This window comes from Molothrus ater, chromosome 3 (assembly GCF_012460135.2).
Source record: "Molothrus ater isolate BHLD 08-10-18 breed brown headed cowbird chromosome 3, BPBGC_Mater_1.1, whole genome shotgun sequence".
Taxonomy (NCBI): Eukaryota; Metazoa; Chordata; class Aves; order Passeriformes; family Icteridae; genus Molothrus; species Molothrus ater.
This window is the reverse complement of record NC_050480.2, coordinates 33,742,386-33,769,181: the sequence shown is the minus strand read 5'-3', so window position 1 is coordinate 33,769,181 and position 26,796 is coordinate 33,742,386. Positions and strand designations below refer to the sequence as shown.

The window sequence follows — 26,796 nt, the reverse complement described above, 5'->3', positions numbered from 1 at the left end:
TAAGGCAGGTGGTTTAAGCTCCCAAGTAAGCAAAGAAGGACTCCTCAGAGTTTTATTTTGTTCCAGATTACTTAGAGGAATACAAACCTGAAATGTGACTGTTAAGTAAGGAAACATCTGTTTAACTCTAGTAAAGACAACACTCAAATAAGAAGAAAAGCTATCAATTACTATTACAAGTAAAAAAAAGAAAAGGTATTTCTCCTAATTCATTAAAGAAATGCCACAGTAAGTAGATACTGTTAAGTACAGAACTATCACAACAACAAACCACACAGTACCCTGCAGTCAGGACAAAACACTTTAAGCAAGCTGTGGAATACCAGAGGAAAGGGAAGCTTTAACACTGTTGAATCTCAACAGCATACCCAGCAGCTTCAAAGCTTTAACTGGAAAAAAGCAGCAACCATTCGCACAATTAGCGACAAGAATGCAGTTTGCAATTTTCACATTAGGTATCCGCTAATCCAAGAACATTGAACAGTCACCAGATCTAAGAGAAAAAAAGTCAAGGCAGGACATACTGCTGTCACATAGAGTACAGGGAGAATACTGCCACTCGGGCACTAGCTGCAAAACTACTTATGAAAGACGAATCCACCACACGTGAGGTTGTTTCCTGATCAGTTTGTTGCCTGCAACATGCTTTCACTGAGCAGTCACTTTCTGGTAGATTCAGCTGCAGGAGAGCAGAAACTGCAGCAAAGCCAGACAAAAAGGAAAACTGATCATGAAATCCTCATCAGTTTTGCAGTAGATTAGGCTTAACATGTAAGAACTTTGAGCTATAAGAAGACCTCATGTTAAAATTTTAGCTGAGCCTGCTGAAAAAACAGAAAGAAAAAAAGAAAAATAAGCATGAATGTACTTGTTTTCATCTTTCTTTAAGATAAAAGACAGGAAATATGCAGATGTAAAGAGAAGGATATAGAAAGAAAAAGCAGCCCCTAAAATGGCTGCATAAAGGTACCATGCATACACCTAACATGCATGGTACAGGAAAAAAAAAAAGTTGACCCAAATAACTCATCTCTTCAGAAAGGAACTAAGATGCTGAATTATATTTTGGAAGTTATTATGAAATTGGCTTGTTTGACAACTAGTTTGTAAAAATACAAAAGATATGAAATATATTATATGAAAATATGCAGTAAGTTATGAGATGGGGAAAAAAGATACACAAGCATATACAAATAACATATAATGCCTTATGTTTTTTCAGGCTATTAGGTGAAAAAGTATTATATAATAAAACTAACCAATGATAAATATAACCACTATCACAACAATGAAAGACATGGAGATAATTCCCTGACCTTGATGGAAAACAGCAATTATTTCTTACTTTATGAAATATTGCTAACTTTATTCAGGCTGCTTCCTAGGATCTAACCTTCCTAACCTAAAGACAAAGATAAAATTTGGATGCAAAACCAGCATGATCAGTGTTACTTCCTTCCTAAATAGACAGCATTTGCAACAGGGTAGCCAAGACACAATGTAAAAGTGTGCCAAGGTTCTTTTATTTCTCAGTCAAGCCTCTCCTAACAGAAATATATTGACATATAGGAGTAACACACGTATTTGGTATACAGAAAAACAATACCAGAACATTATTAGCTGTTGGGTGGGATATTTAGTCATTAGAAACAAAAAGAACAGCAAGTATCAAGTCTGTAGCCACAACTGATCCTGTCACAGCAGCTGGCTATACAGATCCAAGAATACTCTTCAACAGCAGTAAGCATAAGCTAGTAAAAATCTAAGGTATCAGTGGCAATTGTTAAAAGGAAAAAACTGCCCATACTGTGAGAAGTCATTTATGCAGGAAATTTAGAATTACATGTTCTTTTACTAGATTTCACAAGTGAGAAAGTAAGAGGAGGGTTTACTCCTATTGAATTAAAAGCTTCTCCCTTGAGACCTACCAACATTTATTTCTGCATAATTGCAAATACCTAGCATAGATCTTTGTCACCATACTAAACTCTTGGCATATCTCAGTTGCTCTTACTAAACAGCCTGTTAGCAAACAACTGTTGCCATCAGCAGAACACAGTAGCATTGTACCCTACCTTCTGGTAAACTATTGAGCACACGAGGTCTTTAACAGCAGAGAGGGACAGGTCCTGAGCTTCAATGGTGACAGTCTCCCGAGTGAGACCAATCTGCAGAAGGAAGGAGATCCCATGCATAGAGCCTCGGGAGTTGGTGAGGCTCTGGGTACTGAAACTGCCATTGGAGAGTCGACTGGAGAGCCCCGACTGGGGACTTGAAGACAAAGTTGGGGTCTGTGGTGCAGCAGCATGACACGTAGGTGGGGAAAACTTCTGTAAGGATGGGGGAGAAGAGTCGTTTGCTGACATCTGACTTGCTTTACTCTGCCGAGATCTCCCTAGTAGTCAAATTCTAAGTGAAATATGCTATTGGTTCTTGGTTTGAAATGAAAACAAGGATAATGTAAGTTTCCCTTTCTTAGTTCAGTAAAATGCTCCTGACCAGTAAAACTTAAATTTCCCTTTCATTTGGTGCAAGCCAAAGAGTAAAATAATTACAGCTGCAAGTTACTTTAAATTAAAGGTTCTCTTTCTGCAGTTACAATCAGCTGATCAAAAGCAGATTGCTTGTCCTTTAGCACCACATCCAGACACAGAGGATTACATAAAGGCCTCACAGAAACACATCAGCTCTTCTGTTTTATACTTGTCCTTCATTTTTTATTAAAAAACAAAAGCTGGAGAAGCAGATTGAAATGGATGTTGATAATTCATTAAAAGGATCCTTGTTCACCTAGTTACACAGATCATATCTCAAATGAAGACTCATCTTCATGCAGATAGCCTTTCACAATGAAAAAAAAAGTGTATCCTTGAGTAACACCAGAAGTCCACGTATGCGATGAATCTATTCCTCCTTCAGAAAGTCTTCTCTGAATTCACAGGACACAGTGAACTTGAAGATCAATGAAGATATCCAATTTCATTTTTATAAAATATTTTAGCTCATGAAATGGAGGAGCAGAATGTCTGAAGACACAATCATATTAAATGTAATCTGTAGCATCACCCAGATAATCTCCAGCATTTTGAAACATTGTACTCTGCCTGTAGGGGAAAAGATAAAGTTGTTATTTCACATGAAATGCATGAAGTCACATACCCATGTCACAACCACTCTACTTTTACGCAGCAGGATACCAACTCCTTTTACTCAAAGGAGTTAATAATAAATAGTGTTTAATAACACCAAATGTGTTACATTAGAAGCATTTTGTACTTGTAAATTAAACTTTACTGCTTTCCCAGGGTATGATACACAAGAAAAATCAGATCTAGAACTGACCAATATGTTACTACAACTTCTAATTAATGACAGCTCAGCAGAGCAAAGCCCTTAGCACTTAGGAGGAAAACAACAAAAAGGTGGGGAGGGGGGAGCAGTAGAACACAGCTCTGCTCTGTACATCTATATTGGGAAGCTGGTGGGTAGGAAATTCATTAAATGCATAGAAATGTCAAAAAAATACAAGATAAAAAAATCAAACTCTATGTGGCAGCATGTACTCAGGGTATCATTTTAATACTGTTATTCAAGAAAACTGAAGAATGATGCACAAACTCTAACTAGAGGAAGATATGCAGAGCCTACAATTGAGCATCGGTTGGTTCCTTTGGAAAAAAAAATCATTTAATAATGCTCACACATCTGATTAAAAAAGCAAGTCAGCTACAACCTTTGAAAATAAATAATTTCATGAGCATGGGCTTGAGACACTTGTTACAAGATGCTATGCTACCCGATTCAGTATTTCAAGCATTTCATGAGCAGCTGAAATGCCTGAAAAGAATAATTTCAAGATTCCCCATGCAACTTCTGCCACAGGAAAAGTTTTCCATTGATGCAAAAGTGGTCCAAATACATAGCTACTACATATTGATAACAGTTTTTAAGGAGCATTGATCCATACAGGATACCAAAACCAGTAAGCTCACATATATTTACCTTCCCTTATGTAGTTAAAAAAAAAAAAAAAAAAACCAAAAAACCACTTAGAAAGTGTACCACTCTTGCAATGAAATTTCAGAAGAGAAATGCCACACCTTATTGCACACAGTAGAAGCTGTCCTTCCCAGAAATAAGGCTGAGAATTGCTAAAACAGTCCAATTAATACACTATGCACTCCTGGTATTTACCAGTCAAATAGGTGAAAACCCCACTGTCATTGCATTCTGAAAGGTAGATAAGGAAAGAGAGATACACAATTTGCAGTACTGGGAGGAAAATAAGCTCTCAGTACTGTGACAAAAATTCCTAACAGGGGCTCTGTAAGAGAGAACAAATTGATACATTTGGATTTCCAGCACAGCTATCTAGAAACTCTTGCCTTCAAATACAGAAGACTTGTTGGACCTGTAGCAACGACATCTGAAAAGAAACTTCGGCCTTAAAGAACACGCTAAACACGATACAGATGAAAGCAATAAATAGGAAGAGCAAGGACAGCAACAGTAACATTTAAAGACCTTTCTCAAGAAAGCAGCTTCACAGTGCCTTCAAGTTTGCTTGCAGATGACTTGTTCTTGTTTTCTACATACTGCTTTTCTCTCCCTCACCTCTCACAGATACCAGAGACAGCAAATATGAAGCCTTAGGGGTGGATTTGAATTACAAAAAACAATGCCTAACCAACATAATAGAGAACAGAAAAGCCTTATGATGTGAAAGAATTAATGAGTCTGCTAGGCAAGTTTAATTTAGACAGTGAAAGCACCCTGTGAAAGCTCACCTACAACTGCCTAATTAGAACGTTAATTATGTTTGTCAAAGGCACGATGCATTTGCATTGACAAAGCCTTTTGATACCATGTGTATTTGCATACAAGCCTTTGAAAAAGTTTATTTTTGTTGCTTGATAGGAAAGAATGGATCTTTCTATGAAAGGAAAGCCATAGAAACTGTTCACTTTGTAGTGAGGATAGAGTTCTTCCGAACATCAAATCAAATAAGTGTGTGCTGAAACTGGCATGCAGTCTACAATACTGCATTTTGTTTATGCAAAGAAATCCCTATACCTCACAAAGCAGAGAGGAACAGGGGCAATGAAGGAGTCCCTCTGCCTCCTTCCCCCGCCGCCCAGCTCGCAGCCTGCGCCCGCCCAGAGGCGCTGTCCCTCCCGTTCCCGCTGTACCCAAACCAAGCGTCTCCCGGGCAGCTTCTCCAACACCTGGCCCTTAACCCGCCCTTCCGTCCCGAGGCGAGGCGAGACGCGGACGTCGAGCCCCGCTCCAGGCGGCTCCACTCGCGGTTCTTACCCAGCAGGGCCGTTCCCACCGGGAGGGACGGCAGCTCCCCGCCACGGATGCCGGGCGGGACCGGCGGGACGCGTCCTGCCTGCCGCGGGTCACGCAGCCCCGTCCGGGCTGGCGCTGGCAGCCGCCCGTCCCTTCCTCCCTCCCAGGTTTAAATCCCCGCTGCGCGACCCGCCCCCGCCGGCACCATCTCCGGAGATGATGTGGCCTCGGCCCGTCACCCCCACCCCGGGGCACCCAGGGCGGAGCTGCCGCCGCGGCGCTTTCCCCCCGCGGGGGCCGGCGGGCGCTCCCCCGGGGCACGGCCCGTGCCGGGCTCGGCGCCGCTCCCGCCGCCGCGGCAGGAACTTTTCGAGTCCGCCCCCGCCCTTCCCCGGCGCGGTGGCGGCGGCGGCCCCCACCCCCGTACACGCACACCCACACCCCCACACACCGCGACCCCGCGGCGGTTCCCGCCCACAGCGGCGGCGGCGGCGCCCCCGGTCCCGCCGCGCTCACCTGCGGCGCCGCTGCCCCGGGCCGGAGCGGCCACTCGCGCATCTCCAGCCCCGCGGCTCCCCACACACACACTAGAGCCGCCCGGGACGGGACGGGACCGCGCCGCGGGGGCTGCCGGGAGCTGTAGTCCCGCCACCGCGTCCTGCCGCTGGCCGCCCGGCCTGTGCGAACCACGAGCCCCGACGTGCCCCGCGCGGGCGGGGGGCTCAGAGCGCGCGGCGGCGCACGCGCAGGGCTCCCTGAAAGAGTTTCCGTTAGTTTTCCTCGGCCGTGGCGGGCGCTGCCCCGAGCCGCTACAGCGGGACGAGACGGGACGGGACGGGACGGGACTGAATAGGACAGCCCCGGCTGCGGGGCCCTGCGCTCCCAGCTGCAGCTGCCGCCCCGCCGCCGCCCTGGCCCCGCCTCGCTGCTCTAGCCCTGCCAAAGCCCGTGTCCGCGCCAGCTCGCACCCGCCGGTCGCGGTGCCAGCGGCGGCCGCGGGTGCGGGCAGCCCCCGCCCTGCCCGCCGTACCTGGCAGTACCGGGCTCCTTCCCCCCGCTCCGCCCCGCCCGGCCGGGACAGCCACAGCCCATGTCTCGGTCCGCGCCGCTCCCGGTTCACCTTGCCGGGACGGGGATGTCCCCTGGGCCGGGCAGGCCCTCCATCGCTGCACAGGAAATACTTGACCTAGTGTGTCACAGCACCACGCTGGTCTTTGCCGTGGCCGCGCTGACCTGGGAGCTGGAAGTGGCTTTCAGCGTGTCCCGCTAGCCCCCACGGATGTGCGTGCAAGGACTCAGAAGTTCTCCAACCCCTTTTCACTGCCCGTCTCCTGATGCGTTTCAGCCCCCCCTTCTAATGCTCTGATTCACCCAAATCCCATTTTCTGCCCTGCGTTAATGATGCCACTCTTGGCATCAGCAGCAAATTTCTGCAGGCAAGATACTTGGGAAAAACAGGGAGCTGAAGTACCAAATAAAACTGGTGCGAGGCAAAACTGCCTCTGTAACCTCCCTTCAGCCCGACAGCTCCCCATTGAGAGACAACCTGTAATCTTCCTTCTTGAATTTGGATTCAATTTCTTAAAATAATATCCACTACCATAGGTAGTTGCTGAAGTTTAAGTTATATACCAGACCAGTTTAAGTTATATACCAGAAAATGCCTTGAAAAGGCAAACTGTCAAATTCAAAGTCTTCTAATGCTCGGCTCAGCGAGACACAGATGGAGAAGCAGATTAGTGCCTTGTCATTTATAGCTCTGTTTGTAACGTTTCTCATTTCCTTCACCTTGTGCTCCTGAGGCCTGGCCCAAAACCCACTGAAGCTGAGGGGAGCCTTTCCGCTTTCTGCACCCTATTTTGCATCAGACCTTTTACACAGTGCAGCTGATAGAGAGTATGACCAGCTCTCTGCACTGACTGGCGCCATTTTATTTGATAAATAATATGCCTGCAGCTTCTTGTCAAAATCTGGAAGTACTTTAAACTAAAAACATAGCAGTTAATGGTTGATTCTGCTTTTAACTGGTTTTGAATGCCAAAAACCACCCTGGGACTTTTTAATGAAGGCTATTCCATGAATAGAGGATGTTCTTGCCAAAGCTCTGCAGCAGATAGCTGAGCAATCTTCGTTTCCTTTTTCCTCTAAAGTGGGACTCCCACACGCCACCACTGTAAACACAGAGCTTGCCTCCATAAACATGATTTCTGATGCTTAGCACAGCAAAGAGACACACTCTGCTGTATTTAAAGTGCAGCAAGCTTCTCACATTTTGAGTAGTAGCCCTAAAAATAGCTGTTTAGGGACAGCACCAGATGGATTTTAGGTATTACCACAGCCACTGGGCAACGATTATATTTCTTTGTAAAGAAGCTCATCTTTATACCATCCAATAGGGTTGGTGCCATTTAATTTGCTGCCCTAAGCTGCAATAGCTGCTTTTTCATAAATCAGAAGATGGATTAGTTAAAATCAATTTATTACAGAACAGAGGACAGCATCAGGCAAAATAAACCAAAGTGCTGTAAGTATTTCTTTGGTGTTACTTTCTGTTAAACAAATATTACTGAAGCACCCAAACCCTGTTCTGTTTGTAAAGATCTCTGTTGTAAAGATGTGTAAAACACATCTGAAAGCAGCTCTGCATTCAGTATCTGTGTGTGGAGCAGCACACCCATCTGTGCACATGCACAGCTGACTCCCTGTGATTGCAGCATCATGACAGCATTAGCCCTGGCTGCAGTAATTGACAGGGCAAGCATTCTGGTTTGTTATTTTTATGACTACCATAATTAGTGATTTCCTGTGGATTTCATCAGTGTTCTCATTTTTTTTTCTGAGCCCACATCATTCCCTCAGATGGTTAGTTTGCTTTCACAGCTCAGCTTTCCCTGCTGAAACCAGCTGTGCTTTACAAGTCACTCTCTTACATTTACAAGATACTAGGAAATGGGTGACTTTCATTGTATTTATTTGCTTTCATAAACAAAAAACTGGTTTTCTCTATGGACCACAAGGGCTGTATAAACAAACTGCATTTGAAACTGTTTTATAACTCTAAAAATCCCTCAATTTTTCCAGTTTGAAAATAATACCTCTAGCATTTGGTTATTTCATATCTGAAAATGGATACATAATGTATTCATTTCTATTCACCAATCTAATGTTTTGAATATTTTCATATTCAAGGCAACGTCTTGGGAGAGTTTACTGGTGCATTTGCCTGAGAAATTCCATAAGCACATGCTGCCATGATTATTTGTCACTGCTTTTAACCCTGATGTTGCATAGCAAAGGCCCTCATTTAGGATCTGCAAGATCTGCAACAAATGTCTGCAAAAAGAGGAAGTAATATCTCTATAGACAAAATATAGATATGCTTTTCCTTTTTTTTTCTTTTTTCTTTTTTCTTTTTTCTGTTCATTGTCTCTTTTCTCTCACTCTCTCAACTCAACCTCTCCCATAAGGGAACTGAAAAAAAAGCTAGGAGTTCAGGTTTGGTTTGGATAAAATCCTGAAATGTGGGTATGTCTATGAATTACCTCATCGTCTTGGTTTGAGCCCTTAGCTGAACTTTGTCCCAAAATCTACCTCCCAACAAACCAGTGAAAAGTTTCATATAGACTTAAAAAACATAGAATCAAAATTTACCTTGGTATAAACATACATTTTTGACTTTTTTTTTATTAAACAAAATGCATATTCATATTCAAAATTCTAGGTAATTGAGTTTTGGAATTCACTTAACCCCCCCTAGTTTAAGGAATGATCTCATGGATCCTTTAATCTATGGGTAGCTTCATTCATATCATATATATAATTCAACTGTATCGGCTCCAAAATAAAGTTATTTTCCTAAATAAGGCTTTGGGGTAAACCTAACACATTTCCCACTTTCCACTTACTAAAGCTTTGTCTGAGAAGGCATCAGCCCATGGAAACAGGGTCTCTGTAACCTGAATCACCAAGCAGGTTGCTTCCACAGCCTGACAAAGGAGACACGCAGTGGATGAGTTAACCGGGATGAGCAGCAGCAGCAGCAGCAGCAGCAGCAGCTCAAGCCCAGAGGATGTACGTGAGCACCTGCAGGCCCCTCTGCTCCTCTGTGACCATCATCCCCACCACCCCTTCCCTCTGGGCTGGAAGAGCTGCCTGTGGATTTCTGAGGCTGCAGCAGCCCAGGCTGTTGAGCACTGGAAATCTCAGGCTGTTTCCGCTGCCCCACTGCTGCTGGCAAATCAGCCGTAGCTGAGGCTCAAAATTATAGAATCACAGAGTGGCTTGGGTTGCAAGGGACCTTAAAAACCATCTGGTTCCACCCTCCCTGCTGTGGGCAGGGACACCTTCCACTAGACTGGGTTGCTTGGAGCCCCATCCAGCCTTTTGGATTGGAAATGACCTTTTATTATGTCGATTCAAGCCGCAGCAAACCACACTTCCTCTGCTCTCCCTGCCACGGACCTGCCAGTCGGGGGAGGCAAGCATTCAAACTCTATTTGTGACGGCGGAAGGTGCGGGAGTTCCCCCCCGGGAGAGAACTGGCGTGCATTAAACCGTATTAAACCCGCATTAAACCGCATTAAACCGCATTAAACCCGCATTAAACCGCATTAAACCCGCAGCAGCGCCGGGCAGTGCATTTCTCCAGAGCTGGTAGCCACGGCAAGGACGGAGCCCGCGGCCTCAGCTTCCTTCCCAGGGGCGGTTTGGCCGAAATGCTGACGTGCTGGAGGGTCAGCAGAAGGAAAAGGCTTTGCCAGAGGTGCCTGCATCCACTGTCCATCGGGACTTCAGTAGATGGCACTGTCACACCAATTGTCGCTTCCTGGGCACAGGAAGGGACGATATACATAAAGATCGTGCTGTCACAGATTGCCTATGCTTTCTTCAATTAAACTACCGTTTCCCCCCCCCCCCCCCTTGTATCTGATTACATCTATTTGATTTTTCAGAGTAATAACCCAACTATTTAAAATGTATGTAATAGAACAGCTGACCACTGAGAAATTTGTTGACACATTTCCTATTAGGTGGTATGGAGCAGGAGTAAACAAGACATTTTTTTTCCTTCATAAATCCCTGGAAAAACAAAATGTCCATCACTTCTGATTTTTTTTTTTTAAAGTTTGCATATTTAAGTAGTTATGTAATTCTGTTTTCAGCTGTGAGGCATTCTGATTTCTGTTACATGGACTCTTTTTTGCTGTTGTTGTTCCCTCAGTGTTCTTTGTAGACACAGAACTTTATGGGGTGGTTATGAGAGGGGACATCTCCACTCCAAATTTCGAAAGTAATGCCCTTAAAAAAATCCTGTTTGATCTCTCTAGATCACATCTGGTCCAGCACTTACATTTTTATGTGTGTTTCCCATGTAGGTGATATTAACACTGCCTTAATCTGACTTTACACTAGCCAAATTTGTAATCTCTCAAATAATTGTAACCCTCAGAGCAACCACAATCCCTCAGGGAAAAGCAGTGTTAGCTAGTCCTGACTCATATTCTTGTCAGATTTCTCCTGTAGCTATAGTATTTATTTTCTTTTCTGCTAAATTGTATGAGAACTCTGGCACATCACCCAGAAATTCTGTCCAGCATCTGGATTGTATAGCCAACCACAGGAAATCTCATGGAGGGGCAACAGATTTTTGTTCTGTTGTGTAGTTCTGCTGGGATCGCATTCATCTTGGTAGTGGGATTTAGACTAATTGCCCGTGACTTGATCTCTGACATGCTGGGGCTTTTGTCTAAAAATCTGTCAACCATGCTGATTTTTCTTGGTAATCAAAAGATTGCCCATTTCTTTCTGTTAACCAGTGATTCAGCTGTGAATTTGGAACAATTTCCTAACAAAGCACTGTGTGGACTTTCATAACTGAAAAAAAAATAAAACGGCACCAATTTAAATTAACTCTTTGTTTTCCCATATATGAAAAAAATGGACAGAGCCACATTCTGAGTATCATCTAGAAGGATCTGTAGTAAAGCTATCACCACCAGAGATGTCATCTGTACGCTGGGTGGCAGATCCACCAGCTTTTCTAGGAAACCTGTGAAATCTGGGTCAACAATCTGCAAATCACAAATCACTCCATTTCTCCAACATCACTGTTACTTGCAAAGCTATAGTTACTAGGATGAGGCTTTCCAGTACAAGGCTGACAAGCAGCAAAATTATTACTCCTGCTGCTTCCCTCCTTCACCTCTTCTTTTTTTCTTTTCTTTTGTTTTGAGATTGAACCTGAACTTTAAGAAATATGTAAAAGTTGGAGACTTTAAATACATTATCTGTGATGCAGAATAGTCAGATGTTTTCTACAACATTCTAGAGCAAGAACGGTGATGTCAATTCACCTAAAGAAGAGGACAAAAACTCAGAAACTTGTATCTTTGGTTAATTAATTTAAATGGGTGTACTGCAAAATACCGCCTCACCACAGATTTTGCTTTGTTCTTGGTTGATAGTAAAAGTACATAAATTAAAACGCCTGAAGAGTGGGTTTTCATTTTAGCAAGTATTGTTGTTTTAGGCCTAGAAAAGATCATAAGAAGAACTTGTAAATGAATAAATTAAACCCCTTCGCATTTCTGTGGGTCTCTGCTGTCCCACCCTTCAGGAATACCGGCTCCGAGCTTCCATCAGCCACGGGCGCTGCTCCCGGCCGGCTCCCGGCGGGAGAGCGCGGCCCTGCCGCGCCGCAGCGCCCGCAGCTCCCACCGGTGCCCGGAGGCCGAGGGATCACGAGCTGCCCCTCGCAACACAAAACCAGCTCTCAGGGCAAAGCCGCAGGCTCCGGCTTTTCCCACGGTGGGAATCACGAGTGCCTGCCTGCCCTGGCTGCCCGGCGGCCGGGGGAGGAGGGAGGGGAGGGGGCCGGAGGCGCAGGCAGCCCCTGGCGCTGCTGACGGGCTGCCGGGACGGGCTGGGCTCCGGGGAACGCGGCCTGCCCGAGAGGCTGGCATGGCTGCGGCTCCTGCAGCCAGCGCCGCTCCTGCCGCTGCCTCCTCCTTCCGTGCCTCCTTCGTGCCTCCCTCCCGCCGTGCCTCCTTCCCTCCGTGCCGCCTCCGTGCCTCCTCCGCGCCTCCCTCCCTCTCTCTGTGCTTCCCTCCCTCCCTCTGTACCTCCCTCCCTCTGTACCTCTCTCCCTCCGTGCCTCTCTCCCTCCGTGCCTCCCTCAGCGCCGCCTCCGCCGGCACAGCCGCGGCTCTCTCCTTTGCTCCGGCGGCACTCGGCGATGCGGAGGGAAGGGATGGCGGGGGTCGCCGCCCGGCTGCTCGGGGCACTGTGCCTGGCCGCCTGCCTGCCCCCGGCGCTCGGGAGGGACGCCGGAGCGCAGTGGACCCTGGAGAAGGTGGGTCGCGTTCGCCTTTCCCAGGCGCTTCTTGCCTCTCCCTTGGTGCGGAGGCAGCGCCTTCCCGGCGGGCAGGGGTGAGCGGCTGGGCGCGGGGACGGCCCCATCCATCCTGCCCTGGCCTCCAACGTGAATCCGGGCTGGGCTCACCCTTGGCGCGGTCCCGCAGGTGAGGGTGGGCGGCATGGCTTTCCTCCTAAGCCCGAGCTTGGTGGCTGCAGAGAGCAGATCTTCTTCACACGTTTGGCTTTGTCATCTCGCACCGCCCGGGACCGGGCAGCAAGAGCCAAAAGCTTTGTCAGCGGCAATTTCTGAATTGAAGAGGAAACCCAAACAGGGACGGATCAAAATCCGAAATTGTATTCCTTATAACATTCTACTATACTCCAACTTTCATTGTGACTATGGTGAGTCAGAGGACAATGACTTAGTTTGAGCAGACATAGCTCTTTCAGCAGCAATGCACGGGTATCTAGGAAAAACAAGTAGGCATGGTGCTGATAGCTGGTACAAAATTGTTTTGAAAAGATACAATGCTCTAATATGTTGTAGACTCATACCATATTGTGTCTAATTTATACTGCTGTGTGTACTAGTGAAAAAAGGAATGTTGAGATAAGGTTTAATTAAACAGGAGTAAGCTTTAAACCACAGATTTCTCAATGTAGCAGCTCTTAGTGTTTCATTATGAAACATTAACATAGTCTTCTTCATAAAGAATTAAACCATGTGAAACGTAGGAGAGCATAAAACTGCAAACCATATTCAACTAAACACTTCAAGAATTTCCAAACAGAAAATATACTTTTAGGGCCCTTCCCCAAGTGTTTGTAGAAGAGCTGAAGTCAAAGTTCAGCAAGAAGCAACTGAATTCCACAAATCCAGAGCACCATTCTCATCACCAATAGATCAGAGTCCAGGACAAGCTGGTAAAATGAAGCTTCCCTCACACCCTTCCATGCTTCCCCTTAGTAATTCCCTTTCTCCTTGATTTTATTCACACCCCACCCCCCCCCCCCATCCAAGGAAATGTTGGCTTGTTTCTTTGTTTGTTAATGAGATACTGTTTCATTCTGCTCTATTAATTGTACCTTACACTACATACATATATATGTGTATAGCTCATATATAATATATATAGCTCACATATAGACTATATATCTGTAACACAATACATCTGTAATTATGCACAATACCTGTATATGTACCTATATAGTATATACATGTGGGGCTGAATCTTTAGTCACGCTGGTCAATGAACAACCACATAGCCCCAGTGCTCCTTTTTTCAGCCCCCATGAGCCCCAGCCCCTCACTCTTTAGCTGGCTCCATTCTGACCAGCCAATCTCCCCACCAGTGCTGTCAGTAGTGCCACAGAACCATCGCGCCTCAGCTCCTCCACCTGTGCACACACAAAGCGAGAACATCCTCCTCTTTCTCATTAAATTCCTGTCCTTCAACAACTTTTGTTCTTTCTCCCCGGAGGGACACGTGAGCCAGAAATTCAAAGTCCTACAGGTAAGCCTGGGCTACTTGTAGAACTCGAAGTTTTGCAGTTTTGTACAGCTCAGTACAACAGGATTAGTGACAACCCTGTCATGAATATACTGTTCTGCCTCCCTGTTGTGTCAAAGTAGGGATTGACCAACACTGTAAAGAATGAGTCACTTATAAATCTTATTTTGCTTCTCTTTTATTTCATAACCACTTTTGTAACTCCTTTCACTCCCCAAATTTGAAGATATCTCCATCATTAGAAGTGGAAATTGATTCCTCTCTTCTGAAGTATTTTCATGCATTTGTACTTTAATAATATTTCTTTGCCAAGTGATTTGATGACCCCAATTACCAGGCATGCTCTTCACCTGTTCAACTGCTGATTTTCTGAACTTCCTTAATTAAATTGTCCTCCTACACTCTTCTGAAGTACATAGCTTTAGCTTTTCACTCTCCCCTTACAGCCTGCTCCTCTTAAACTAAACAGCACCCTGACATTTTCTCTTCTCTGTGCCTCTTCTACACTGGTCTAAGTTCCACCTTATTAAATGTCTAGTATTTCAAAAGACTGTTTTATAACTTCCAAACTAATTTTACTAATTTCCAAACTTTCAAAAGTTCATGTTTATACCAGATGAAATGATATCATTTTTCTTTTTTCCTTTATCTATGTCTAAATTTGCTAGCATTGAAAATGTTAACTGCCTATCCTAAATTTTGGTGTCCTTACAGTCTTAAAATTCAGCTTTAAACACTGTATTAAAATTGGCACAACTAGATTCAGTGTCTTTGTGTCAGCCCTGTGCTTAATTTCACTGCTAAACCTAAGTAGAACTAGAGGAAAGGTTCACACAGAGATAAACAGCTAGGAAACCAGAGAAGGGTAGAATTAAATGCTTGCAGTGAAGTCTAGAAAATATTTGGGCTCATACTTGCTTGTACAAACACAAACGAAGTAGAAAAAAGTAAAATAGTGAGGCAACTCCCATTTTTAAACAATATTCATCACGTAGGGTAATAAGATAACTGGTAATAAGATACCTGACTTTTGAGGTCAGTTCACATTCTGGCCAGGTAATGGATTTTACGTGTCATTTCAGACACATGTGAAATGACACACATGAGTAGAAAAAGAGAGTGAATTATTTCTTGTTAACACATACAATGATAGGTTTAGACTACAGATATTTATTAAAATGTCAGTTTCATGCAGGAGCAGCCCAAAAGCAAGTCAGCTGTTAAACAGTTTGAAGAAAGAAAACTAATAAAATAAAAAATGCTATTGTCCTCAAGTATAAAGTATGATGTGCTCATATTCCATTTTCTCTTCTTTTGCTCATCTCAGAAAGAATGGCATAGGCAAGGTACATGGAAAGACAGCAAGTCTGATCAGTCACGTAAGGCAGTTCTGATCAAAGAAGAAATAAAGAAAGCCATATTTTTGATTAGGAGAAAGACAGGAGTAGAGGGAAGACCCTGTGATATAAATGAGGAATGGAATGATAGTGCCTGAAATAGGAATCTGTAACAACAGTAGTGGCACAGGAAGTTTCAGAGGAGACAACTGCTAGTGATTGGATAGGTTCAAACCTGGTGTACAAAGGGGCATTTGAGATGTCCTTGGGAATCCCACCTGGCATTCAGCTATCTCTCCAGAGCACTATGGAGCTCTTGCACATCTAAGATGTGCATTTGCCAGCTACATAAGGATGTCCCAAGCATTTTGGGTCACCTGATACAGCCCCAAAGGCCTGTGCTTGGGCAACAGAAAGGAAGTCACTTGGGAGGCAGGTCACATACTAGTGGCTGCCACAGGAGACGAGCTGTCGGACCTGAGGTTAACCCATGTGTCACCAAGCTGACAAATACCCCAGCTAGCCCCAGATGAGCCACAGCATTCTGTGCAGTCACACTCATTCTGCCACTGTGGGTAGAGACCACAATGACACAGCTAGCTCCCTCTGGGAGTGAATTACCTTAGGCATTTCTTTGCAGTACACAGCATAAAGCTAAATATTACTACTACTGGAAACAAAGCTTCTGGTGTTTGTCTCAATAGAAACCTCGGTTGAAGGCGGAGTGGTTGCTGACATGACATGTATAATTTAGATATTAGGAAACAGAGAACCCATTCATAGCTTCAGGTTTTACAGCTAGATGGTAGGTAAAATTTTCTCCCATACTTTAAATACTAGCAAATTTTGTATGGAAATGAAAGATAGAGAAGCCAATCATTTCTGAGTGAACAGGGGTTTTTAAATTACTTTTGGCTGGGAATAAATCAAAGTAGCGCAATATACCATTTTTATTGTAATTCTAAAGAAAACGATGGTTAAAAAGGTCTAGTAATAGTTATAGCATTCTTCTTCTCTCTACCTTCTGCAGTATTCTCACCAACCAAGAATTTTAGGTTCTGATGCTATTCAAAAAGTTGTGGCCAGCACAGATATTTCTGAAATGTGGGAGAATGATTTGCGCCCTATCCTGATAGAAAGATACCCGGGATCACAGGGAAGTTACATCGTGCGACAGGTAAGACGACACTTCTCGACAATCTCTAAGAACATCTTTACTATATATTATCATTATAATTATTATTACTTGTATTCTGGTAACACCTTTGGTGACCCTCACCAAAGAGACAGTCCCACAGAAATTCCTTTAATTCAGTAGGATGAACTCTATCATTGAACTCTTATCACATGACACAGCTTGCACATCAGCTGACATTATTTCCCAGGGCTGCATAGCATGATGGAACATAAGTCTTTTTAAAAAAAAATTGTGTTTTAAATAAACAAGTTTGCCCCAGACTTGGTACCCAAAGTGCAATACAATGGTTGTCCTTTCCCTCACATGAGCAGGTTTTTGGTCACTGGTTCAAACTGGAGACCATGCATGGGATGAAATAAATGACACTTCTTCTGGAGAGGCCCTGTCCTGTGCTGTTACAGTGCCCTGGAGAGTTGCTTCAGATGGGTGTATCAACACAAAAGGGGATCAGAGGGGCCCAAAGGGGCAGGCAGATGAAATGGTCAGCACGACAAAGTGCAGCCCTGGTCCATAAACCACACCAGCTCCACTGGCCCAAGCACAGCAGTGTCCTGGTGCTGGACTAACAAACCAGGCTGCAGCTGGCCCCAAGTCAGTAAAGACTCCAGCATGTTGTCTTTGAGCCACAAGAAGCTACCACACAACGGGGTTGCTGCTCTGTCAGCACCTCTGCTCTGCACTCACAGCGTGGGCATCTTCAGGACAGTGTCCATGCTGGCTCTGGACCCCATTAGCCAAGAGGGAGGCAGACAATGGTACAGCTGAATTTACTAAAGACATTCACAGCATCTCACTAGCCTTTATCTACCCTTTGGGCACTGACTCAACAGCTCTAAGACAGCCCCAGCTACAATAAATTTATTTGCTACTCAGCAATTGGTAGATTGGAAAAATGCAGCCTTTTTATGCATTGAGTGTGTGTGTGCGTGCACATCTCTGTAGATTTAGCGTTGTGGTTTCTTTAGCAGTACTCTGGAAGGCAGCCAAGTGAAAGGGGGAAAAGGAAGAAAAGCAAAAAAACATCTGAGCCTAGGTTAGAAAGCTACAGATTATATTCAAAATAAAATGGATCATCCTGTTGCAAGGTAACAGCATGTATTAAATTTAAAAAAATTAAGAGTCCTCTATTGTCAAAACACAATAATGGAGTTTGAAATGGATTATACTTCTTTGCTGAGACACAAAATCATCAGACTCCTTTAAGGGAAAAAGGCTACTGGGAACTCCATCCAGGCTTATATAGTGCCCTCAATCCTTAACAGACATCCTTCACTCTGCCTACTGATAGCTGATAGACCATACCATGTTGTAAAAGCTTTCAGTGGGTGACCACAAACAAAATGGAAGCTTGTTCTAGCACTAAAATCTATGGCAATATTGTTGTTTTTTGTCATTCCTACTGACTTCCCTAAGAACAAGTCTTCAAAGTCTATTTTCCCCTCAGAGGCTTTTCCTAATGTTTACTTAAAGAGAGAGGAATCTGCCTTGAAGAAGCTCTCTAGGGACCCATAAAAATAAGCTGCTCAACAGAGAAGCAGAGATGTCCCTCTAATATCAGTTAGCCAGAACTCTGGTTGAAGTATAGCTGGGGTTGTTAGAGGTATTCTCTTCAGGGAGGAAAATAGCTAAAATTAATTATTTGCCTTATAGATTGTCTCAATTCTTATCTTTATATGAGCTACACTTAGAGAATTTCATTTTAAAACCCTCTTCTGAAATGTTTTGTTCTTTCTTTAATTAAGAGAATCTACCTATCTGTTATGGCCTTGTAAACAATTTATGTCACTTGAAAGGTGGATTTTTCACGGAAGCTTAAAAGTCCAACCACCTCACACAACCAACCAACCCAAACAGCTTTTTTTTTTCCCTTATACTTCTGTGGCATCTTTGTGTGGTAATTGTCTAAACAGCCACAACAAGGTCTCTGCAGCCAATTCTGACTTTAAATTTAAAGGCACATCTGAGTTAAGCTCTGAAAATATTAACATTAAATCTGTTCTAGTTACACCTGTAAAAGACGCTGGCCTGAAAACTTCAGAGATCAAGATCTTAATGTGTCATAATAATTGGCAATAATTCAAAACACCTTCAAACTCCAAAGAGAAAGGTCAAAGGGAAGAAACAAAAAGTAAATGAGGCAGTCAAAGGCTCAGGTAGCAAAGTTATACAATGATATTACATTTTTTGCAATAAAGTCTATCCTTTAAAACACCATGAACTTACAGAAATAAGCTTAGGAGCCGCTATTAATTAGCTAATAACAATTAGTCTGCAACGTCTTTCTGAAGCAAGAAATATTAATCTGATTGTTTTTTATAATTGCAGCATATCAAGCACCGTCTTCAAACATTAAAGGCTGGTTGGGAAATTGAAGAAGATACATTTCAGAGATACACACCATATGGCTATAAAACATTTTCAAATGTTATTGGCACTCTGGAGCCCTCTGCAAAACGCCATCTCGTGCTTGCTTGCCACTACGACTCAAAATTCTTTGGACAACAGTGGCAGGGCAGAGTGTTTGTGGGAGCCACTGATTCAGCTGTGCCTTGTGCCATGATGTTGGAGCTGGCACGGGCCCTGGATAATGAGCTGCAGTTAATCAAGGTAGTTCTTTTGTTTCATTTTCATTTGCCTTGCCAACAGCAACAGGCCTCGGGGCATTTCCACATTCTTTTCCATAGCCTGCATGCTGGGTTCTCTGATTGCTGTGCTTGGAATAAATCTTCCATTGACTCCAAGAACAAACAGAGATCAGTATCTACTACTCTAAATTATATTTCACATTAAAATTTCTTATAAAAAGGGCGGATATCTGAAAGTTATCGGTATAAACATATACCATATAAAAATAACAAATGATACATGAATAATAGATGTTTCGTAGACTTGGAAAGGTGTAATGCTACTTTCTATCTAAAAGGCACAGAACCTGACACAGAAGTTCCTATCATATCCAGTAACATCTAGGATCATTGAAAAGCTTTGTTGCATTTTGAATCCTGCAGAAATCTCTCCGTTGTATTCTGCTTTGAGACACAGATGAACTAATTGTTGTGCAGAAGAGTCACACTCAGGTCCCCCCATCCCACAAGAATTTCAAGTTTTTCTTCTTAATATTTTTTTACAAATTTGAATGGTTTATTTATGAAAGAAGTATAATGTCATCAGTCTGTGTTACCTATGCTATGAGAATCTGTTTCAAAGGGCTGCAATTGCTAGGCACAAAAATCTGTTGAGCCTACAAACTCTTAAAGTCTGTCGGATTACAAATTTGTAGGATTACGGATTCACGAGTGCCATCTACTGGTTCAGTATTCAGTATTTACAGAAAAATAATTCTCATACATTTACAGAGGTGTTACAGGAAAAGGTCTCTCAAATGTGAGAGACACTTTACAAAGTGTCAGGAGTACACTCAGCTCAGCTATTAGGATTACTTGTCGACAGGAATTTCCAGAAACTGATTTGGTGCCTTCTGATATGTGAATATTTAAGAATGAGAAGATGAAGATTATGCCAATATTTTTAATCACAAAACAAAAAAAACCCTCCTGTAATACAGAAGCTTTCATTCAGAAGCTTCATTTATAATAAATGTGCCTGGTGATTATTTATGAAACAACCTGCTCACTGACTTAAAGACTGGCATTTTTCACTATGAATACACTATTTTACAATGAAAATTGTTTTTATCATCTAAGATGACAGCATTTGACAAAAAGGCAACTAATTACTTTTCACAGGCCACCACTTGTACAGTCTGTTATCAAAATATACTTTGGGATCCATCTGCTTAATACATTAGTTATGATGCTTTTGCTCTGCTTATGGTAGCACCACAGACTTTGCTATGTTTTCAGCCAAATCTATTTATACTTTGACTTGAAGCTGTGATTTTTATGTTGGTGCTTCTCCAGTTATAACTTACTTCTCCAGAGTTAGTTTGAAATTATTGGGCAAAGACTGTCTTCATTATTAAAATGTGTTAAGCAGTAATAGTAATAATAACACAAGTACTACATTCTAAAACTCACATAGCACTGATACAGTTTCCTCCAGAATGTAATGCAAAATGACTGCTGCCCACAGAGCTCTGTCATGTGCAAAGGACAAAGGGCAGCACGCCATTGCCATTAGAGAAATCAATATACCACTGTGAGCACAATCAATACCATCTTGCCTGCATGACTGACATTTTATAGAAGCTTCTGTTCAGATTGCATCAGCTCCAGCTATTTGGGAGTTGTAGCCCATACAGGACATGACTACTGCCAGTGACCCCACCTTTTTAACCACATCATGCAATTTTACTTGAAGCAGTGTTAATTCATAGAGGGCTTAAAATATTTATAGCAACTGTCAAGACTACAATTCTCAAACTGTTCATTTATTGGAACCAGACTGGCATTTTCTGGGCTATGGATTATTAGGAAATTCTGACAATTCAATTGAGGCTTCAGATAGTAGACTCTCTCTACACTAGGAAGAAATTTCATACAAATGTCTTTTTTGTGACATTAAACACATTTATCATATATATTCTCAGGTTTTAGTGCTGTTATATTTTGGTTATTGAAAGGAAAAGACATATCTGACATATCCACTCTCTTTGTTCTGGTTTAGCACAAAATTACCTCAGTGATTGCAAATTCCCCTGAATTAAAAGAAGGGGCTGAAAGAACCATCAGCTTGTCAAATACATAATTCACCTCCACTGATGCACAGCTGTAGCAATTACATTAATTCTTGTGATGCAATCAAATAATGATATTAGCACCTCCCATCAGGTGTTGTTACTGACATGTCCCTTCATTATTTGAGATAATGTTGCTGCTACCTGGTTTTGCAGGTCTCAAGGCTCTCCAAAGTCAGAAATGAAACTTTTATCCAGTACCAAAATTATATGAGACTGGAGAATGTGTCACTGTGTTAGATAAATAACAATCACCTTGACTGATGACTACCACTATTACATCATAATAACATCCAAAGAAAGGTTTGCATAGGGAACCTTGATAATACACCCTTATTTGTGTTACCTACATGACTACAGTATTTGCCCTTTATTTAATGTTCTGGCCAGAATCACTTAGTTTTACTTTTAACTTCCTCCAACAGGCCAGCTCAACATCAAGACCAGACCTTTCCCTTCAGCTGATCTTTTTTGATGGTGAAGAAGCCTTTGTTCGGTGGTCTCCTTCCGACTCCCTCTATGGATCTCAACACTTAGCTCAAAAAATGGCATCAACTCCACACCCACCTGGTTCAACAACCACAAACCAGCTGCAGGGCATAGTAAGTGGCTCTTCCCTTTCTAAGGACTTTCCTCCTTAAGGAACAATAGTAAATGGCATTTGTAAAAATATTTAATTAATAGGTAACTGGCCAAATTCCCAAGAAACCACGACCCCACTGAAGTTAAAGGAAGAAGCAGGCTTCTGGAAACATTATGAAATATGTTAGAGAATTGGGAAGAGCTTTTCAGGGGATTAGACCTGCTGCATGCATTATGAGAAGCCATAGAAATATCAAAATACACAGTTTATTAGAATATAAACTAGAATACCCACCTTCTTCAGGAAAAGATAATTCAAAGTGATAAGGAAAGAGCACAAACAGCATTGGCCTATGAACAAATCTCCCGTAGCTCAGTACTAAGCTACAGCAACCTCTGTATCCCTCTGATTCTTACTAACATTCTGCTTGTCTGTTCCCTTCTACTTTCCCTGTTTACTGCTGAGGCACTTCTGTCACTGCTTCTTGTGACTCATAAAATGGCTTTCCCTTGACAGACTTTGTTGTTCTCAGGGGAAAAAGCAATTTCCTCTTCTTTCTCCCCACCTACCGCTGTTTTTCTTTTAAAGAGATATAACACACAAATTGCAGGCTAAGCTATGCAGCCTGCTTCAGCTCGAGGAACAGAGGAATAGCCTGGCCTTGCCCTCCTTGGGAAGACAGCAAAATGAATCAGATTGGAATCAGGTTCTGCTAGTGAATTCTCCTCAGGCACCACGCTAGAAAGGCAGATCTTTGGCCAGGGCTAGCAAAGACCTGCTCATGAGCTATACAGGAAACCAAGAGTTTCATTGCTGCTGCTGATGTTATAGGAAAGAGTTCTACACTAAACATTCTTTCTTGTCTAGGACCTGTTTGTACTACTGGATTTAATTGGTGCACGAAACCCGGTCTTTCCCAATTATTTTCCAAACACTCTTCGATGGTTTCAGAGGCTTCAAGCAATTGGTAAGCAGAAGGATATGGGTTTTGAATGAATTTCAAAACCAATTGAGTAGTTTCTGAATGTATTTAGCTCTGTAAATCAGATTTTTAGATTAATTTTCTGGTTTACAGTAAGAATCTTTGATAATGTAAATGTGAAATATTAAACCTATATGAAGATTTTGATACTTAGTTAATGAAACATCTGAGGAAGACTCTCACACATTTGAAAGCAACAAAACAGACTATATTGCTGATTGTCATTCTGTGGCACTTGGCAACTGCTTCACTTCTGTGTTTTTGTTCTCACTCATGTAAAATTATGGTAATAGCACCAGTTCCGAGGTCTTCCAAATATTAAACAAATGCAAAAGACAGTCACGACTGTGCCATGGAAAAAGCTTCCATGTGTGAGGAAAAATAATTCAAACATGCCAACATTCCTCATTGTCCAAAAATTGTAATAATCACTTTCATTGTACATTACAGAGCAGAAGCTACACAACATGAGTCTGCTGAAGAATCACCCTGTTCAAAGTCAGTATTTCCACAGTACTTTACATCGAGGCCTGGTTGAAGATGATCACGTCCCATTTTTGTTAAGAGGTGCCAGAAATTCTTATAATTTGTCTATGTTCAGTAAGAAATGCATAATTTAGTAAATGAGCAAATGCATATGCTCCTGTATTTTCAAGCTTATTTGCCGCAACTTGAGCAGCAAATCCAACTTTGCCGCTCAAGTTGCGGCAAAGTTCTGAATCCAACTTTGAGCTTTGACATAACACCTAATGGAAAAAATTGATTCCTTAGTGGTATGCAGCTGAAAAATCAGAGAGAAAAAGAAGTAAAACAGGAAAGAGGCTGAGAAAAAAAATGCTCCTCCCCAAAAGCAATTGGGAAGCAGAAGACTGATTTCATTCCTCTTTTACCTACAAGCTGCAGTACATATAGGTGGCTTAATGTGTGTGTATGTGTATATATATATATATATTACACATATATGCAGTGATACAGTTCCTTTACCTGAGGGCAACACTGTCTCTATTTTACAAAGTAAAAATAAGAAACCCTATTTTACGATTTATGTAGAGAACTAAAAAAATGCTTCAAAAATATTCAGTCTTAACACTTTCACAAAAACATGGTAATCAGTTTTCATTTTGAGGAGCTGCAGTGATTTCTCTGTCTTTCTGTAGCTCCTAAAGATACAATGCAAAGAATCTCAAAAAAAAAAAAAAAACAAACCCCATAACTCCCAACAAGTAGCTACAGATTACTTAAAAAAAAAAAAAGAAAAAAAGAAGAAGGAGGGAAAAGTATTCAAAGGAAAGGAAGGTAGCAGCTTTACACAATACACTCTTTAATGATAGGATGCAGTCACAAGCATCAAAACAAGAGAAGGTAAAAGGAAGCTGCAGGGACACACCCTATAAAGCAAGGTTATTGAGTAGTTACCTGACTCTGTTGCTAAACGGCTTAAGAGAACTTCTAAAATATTTCTTCTCCAAATTTCACTTTCCTTTTTATAGGGGTTCCAGTCCTGCATCTGATTCCATCCCCTTTTCCTGCAGTATGGCATACCATGAAGGACACAGAAGAAAACCTTGACAAAGCCACTATTGACAATCTCAACAAAATCCTGCAAGTGTTTGTACTGGAATATCTCAACCTATGAAAGACAAAACATCAACAAATTGTACTACATTCACACTACTGTTTGCCCACCTTCACACTTGCTATTTAATTGCATTGGAGAGTACCAATGTGAAGAAAAATGTGATAGGTCTTGCTAGACTGATTATTGATTGAGCTGTTCATGGCCCATTGATCCAGTAGCCAAATAAGATACCATTAAATAAGACCTAGCTCAGCCTGGAAAGAATTTGATCTTTCCACGTTTTGTGTCTGAATAAAAAACCTCTAGAATCTTTCCAAATTGTTATCACTGTTTTTTGTCACTTATTGTGATCCCAGGAGGGAATGCCTCATGACTTAATTGTATATTTTTACAAGGTGCGACCAACTTTTGCAGCGTTCAGCTGCAGAAATTTACACCATGTTATCAAAAGAGGCAAAAATCACACTATAGCAGACTTCTACTTTGGGCTGAACAAAACCACCTCATGCTGAAATGAGTTGCTAGAACTCCTGACACACAGATGTGATTTTTAATCCTCTCTGGTCCCTCTCCTCCTTCCCCTACAAAGGTGGCTGCAAGGGTTTTTCTCTGCAGACAGCTGACCCCCAGAAAACAGAACAATAACCCAAATTCAGCTTTGCCCCTATCATTTGTTGGATACTTGTTGATGGAGAAGGGTGGTGGGGGGGTGATGCCAACAGGAAGGTATGTGGGGGTTTCCCTGCGCTCTGACTGCAACACAGGAGACATAAACAAAAGATCAGGTGGTGTGTGGGAGCAATGACCCAGTACACACCATTCAGTCACGTGAGAATCATTCACAATTTGACCCAAAAAACCTCCAAACCACCACCCACCTGCTGTTTTTAATACAGACCACAACAAAAATACTCATATCAGCAAAGTGATCACTTTAGAAACTATAGTTTATCTAAATAAAATTTTAAAGGCAAAGTGTTATCAAAAATAAAATGTTATTAAAAGCAAGACAACAGTTTAGGCACCAAAAAGATACCAATTTAACAACCCTGTGCTTTTACATTCCTTACTGGAATTATTCAACAGATTTAGTGTAACACTGGCAAAAAGAAAGCCTGGAAGGAGATCAATGAAAACCAGAAGAACAATATTCAAAAGCTACTGACAGAATTATGGTTTCCACTGGTGAGAAAGGGATGAGAGCATTTTAAGGGGAAAAAAAAATCAAGCTGATAGGAGATGAACTGAGGGGAAAAAGTCAATATTTTACTGCTCCAAACTTCTTCCCTGCAAAGTTCTACCCTGAGAAAAGAGAATTAAAAAGGAGGTAAGCAATGGAGTTGTAGGCATGTCAGATTTGGCCTGTATTTTACCATTTTCCTAACGCAAATATTTTGGAACTTAAGACACTATTTACATCCATATTATAAAGTTGTTAAAGAAATAGGTATTTACAGCATTGAAAATTTGTAAAATTTTTCTATTACAGGATAGCCTGAAAATTAAATTTGATCTGATTTTAAATTTAATTCTGATTTGGTAGCTCAAAGATGAAACAAAAGCATTTTTTCTTTTCCTATCACTTTAACATTGGTGAGAAACATTTGTCTTACCTGAAACTTCTGAAATAGAATACTATGAAAATTCTAAAAAATTAGACAGATGTCTTTATTTTCAGGTATTACTGTATATCTGTGTAAACATATCAAAGCTTCTTGAACTCTTCATAATCAAATTCTCTTCTACCTCAGCCCATGAGAAAATAGTCTAGAAAATTACATTAAATCTTCTGAAGTTTGAATACTTTGAGCAGTAATAAGGCACCTTCATACCCTCCTAAGTAGTGAAGAAAGGTAACAGAATGGCTAAATATAGAAATAATAAACATGAATTCGTGTGGCTGATTTGTTTTGGTGAACTCTTGTGGTACTTCATATTTTGGAGGACCTCTGAAAAACGCAGTACATGTTTGCAGTGTGGACTGCTACTCTGCCTCTGAGAATTTGAAAGTTAACTTAAAACATGCTTCATTGTGAAATATTGGCTCAAGGGGTTGTTATAACTGGGAAAAGCCTGGGTTTTTTAAATCTCTATGAAGACTTAGCTGAAGCCGTAATTTAACCATGTGGTACACCAAATCATGTCAATTTTGTCACTAAATTTTTACTGCCTGAGCATGCAGTAAAAGTTATGTTTATCTTGAGTTATGTTTACTCAGTCCAAGGCAATGAGACACAGGTTGCTGTAATATGATTCAATATT

General features: G+C 42.0%; 2 protein-coding genes across 2 annotated transcripts in view; one reads left to right on the top strand and one right to left on the bottom strand.

The window, feature by feature from the left end:
- PRKD3 (protein kinase D3) overlaps positions 1 to 5,881 on the bottom strand; it is a 43,380-nt gene extending 37,499 nt beyond the window's left edge. Inside the window, exons 1-2 of the mRNA XM_036379987.1 lie at positions 5,809 to 5,881; positions 2,076 to 3,104 (exon numbers count right to left, since the gene is read on the bottom strand). Coding sequence (XP_036235880.1) covers positions 2,076 to 2,366 — 291 coding nt within the window. The 5' untranslated portion in view covers positions 2,367 to 3,104; positions 5,809 to 5,881. The remainder of the gene's footprint in view (positions 1 to 2,075; positions 3,105 to 5,808) is intronic.
- Positions 5,882 to 12,307: 6,426 nt separating this feature from the next.
- On the top strand, positions 12,308 to 24,846 carry QPCT (glutaminyl-peptide cyclotransferase). Its single transcript, XM_036380492.2, has 7 exons — positions 12,308 to 12,643; positions 16,527 to 16,673; positions 19,020 to 19,301; positions 21,816 to 21,992; positions 22,841 to 22,940; positions 23,406 to 23,522; positions 24,446 to 24,846. The coding sequence occupies exons 1-7, from the start codon at positions 12,527 to 12,529 to the stop codon at positions 24,589 to 24,591; spliced, it is 1,086 nt and encodes a 361-aa protein (XP_036236385.1). The 5' UTR covers positions 12,308 to 12,526; the 3' UTR covers positions 24,592 to 24,846.
- Positions 24,847 to 26,796: the final 1,950 nt, after the last annotated feature.

Bases quoted from the DNA above. Each gene is read 5' to 3' on its own strand.
- QPCT (XM_036380492.2), top strand. From the start codon at position 12,527: ATGCGGAGGGAAGGGATGGCGGGGGTCGCCGCCCGGCTGCTCGGGGCA. The intron at 16,674-19,019 runs GTAAGACGACAC...TTATAATTGCAG, and splicing joins GAAGTTACATCGTGCGACAG to CATATCAAGCACCGTCTTCA. The intron at 23,523-24,445 runs GTGCCAGAAATT...TCCTTTTTATAG, and splicing joins CGTCCCATTTTTGTTAAGAG to GGGTTCCAGTCCTGCATCTG.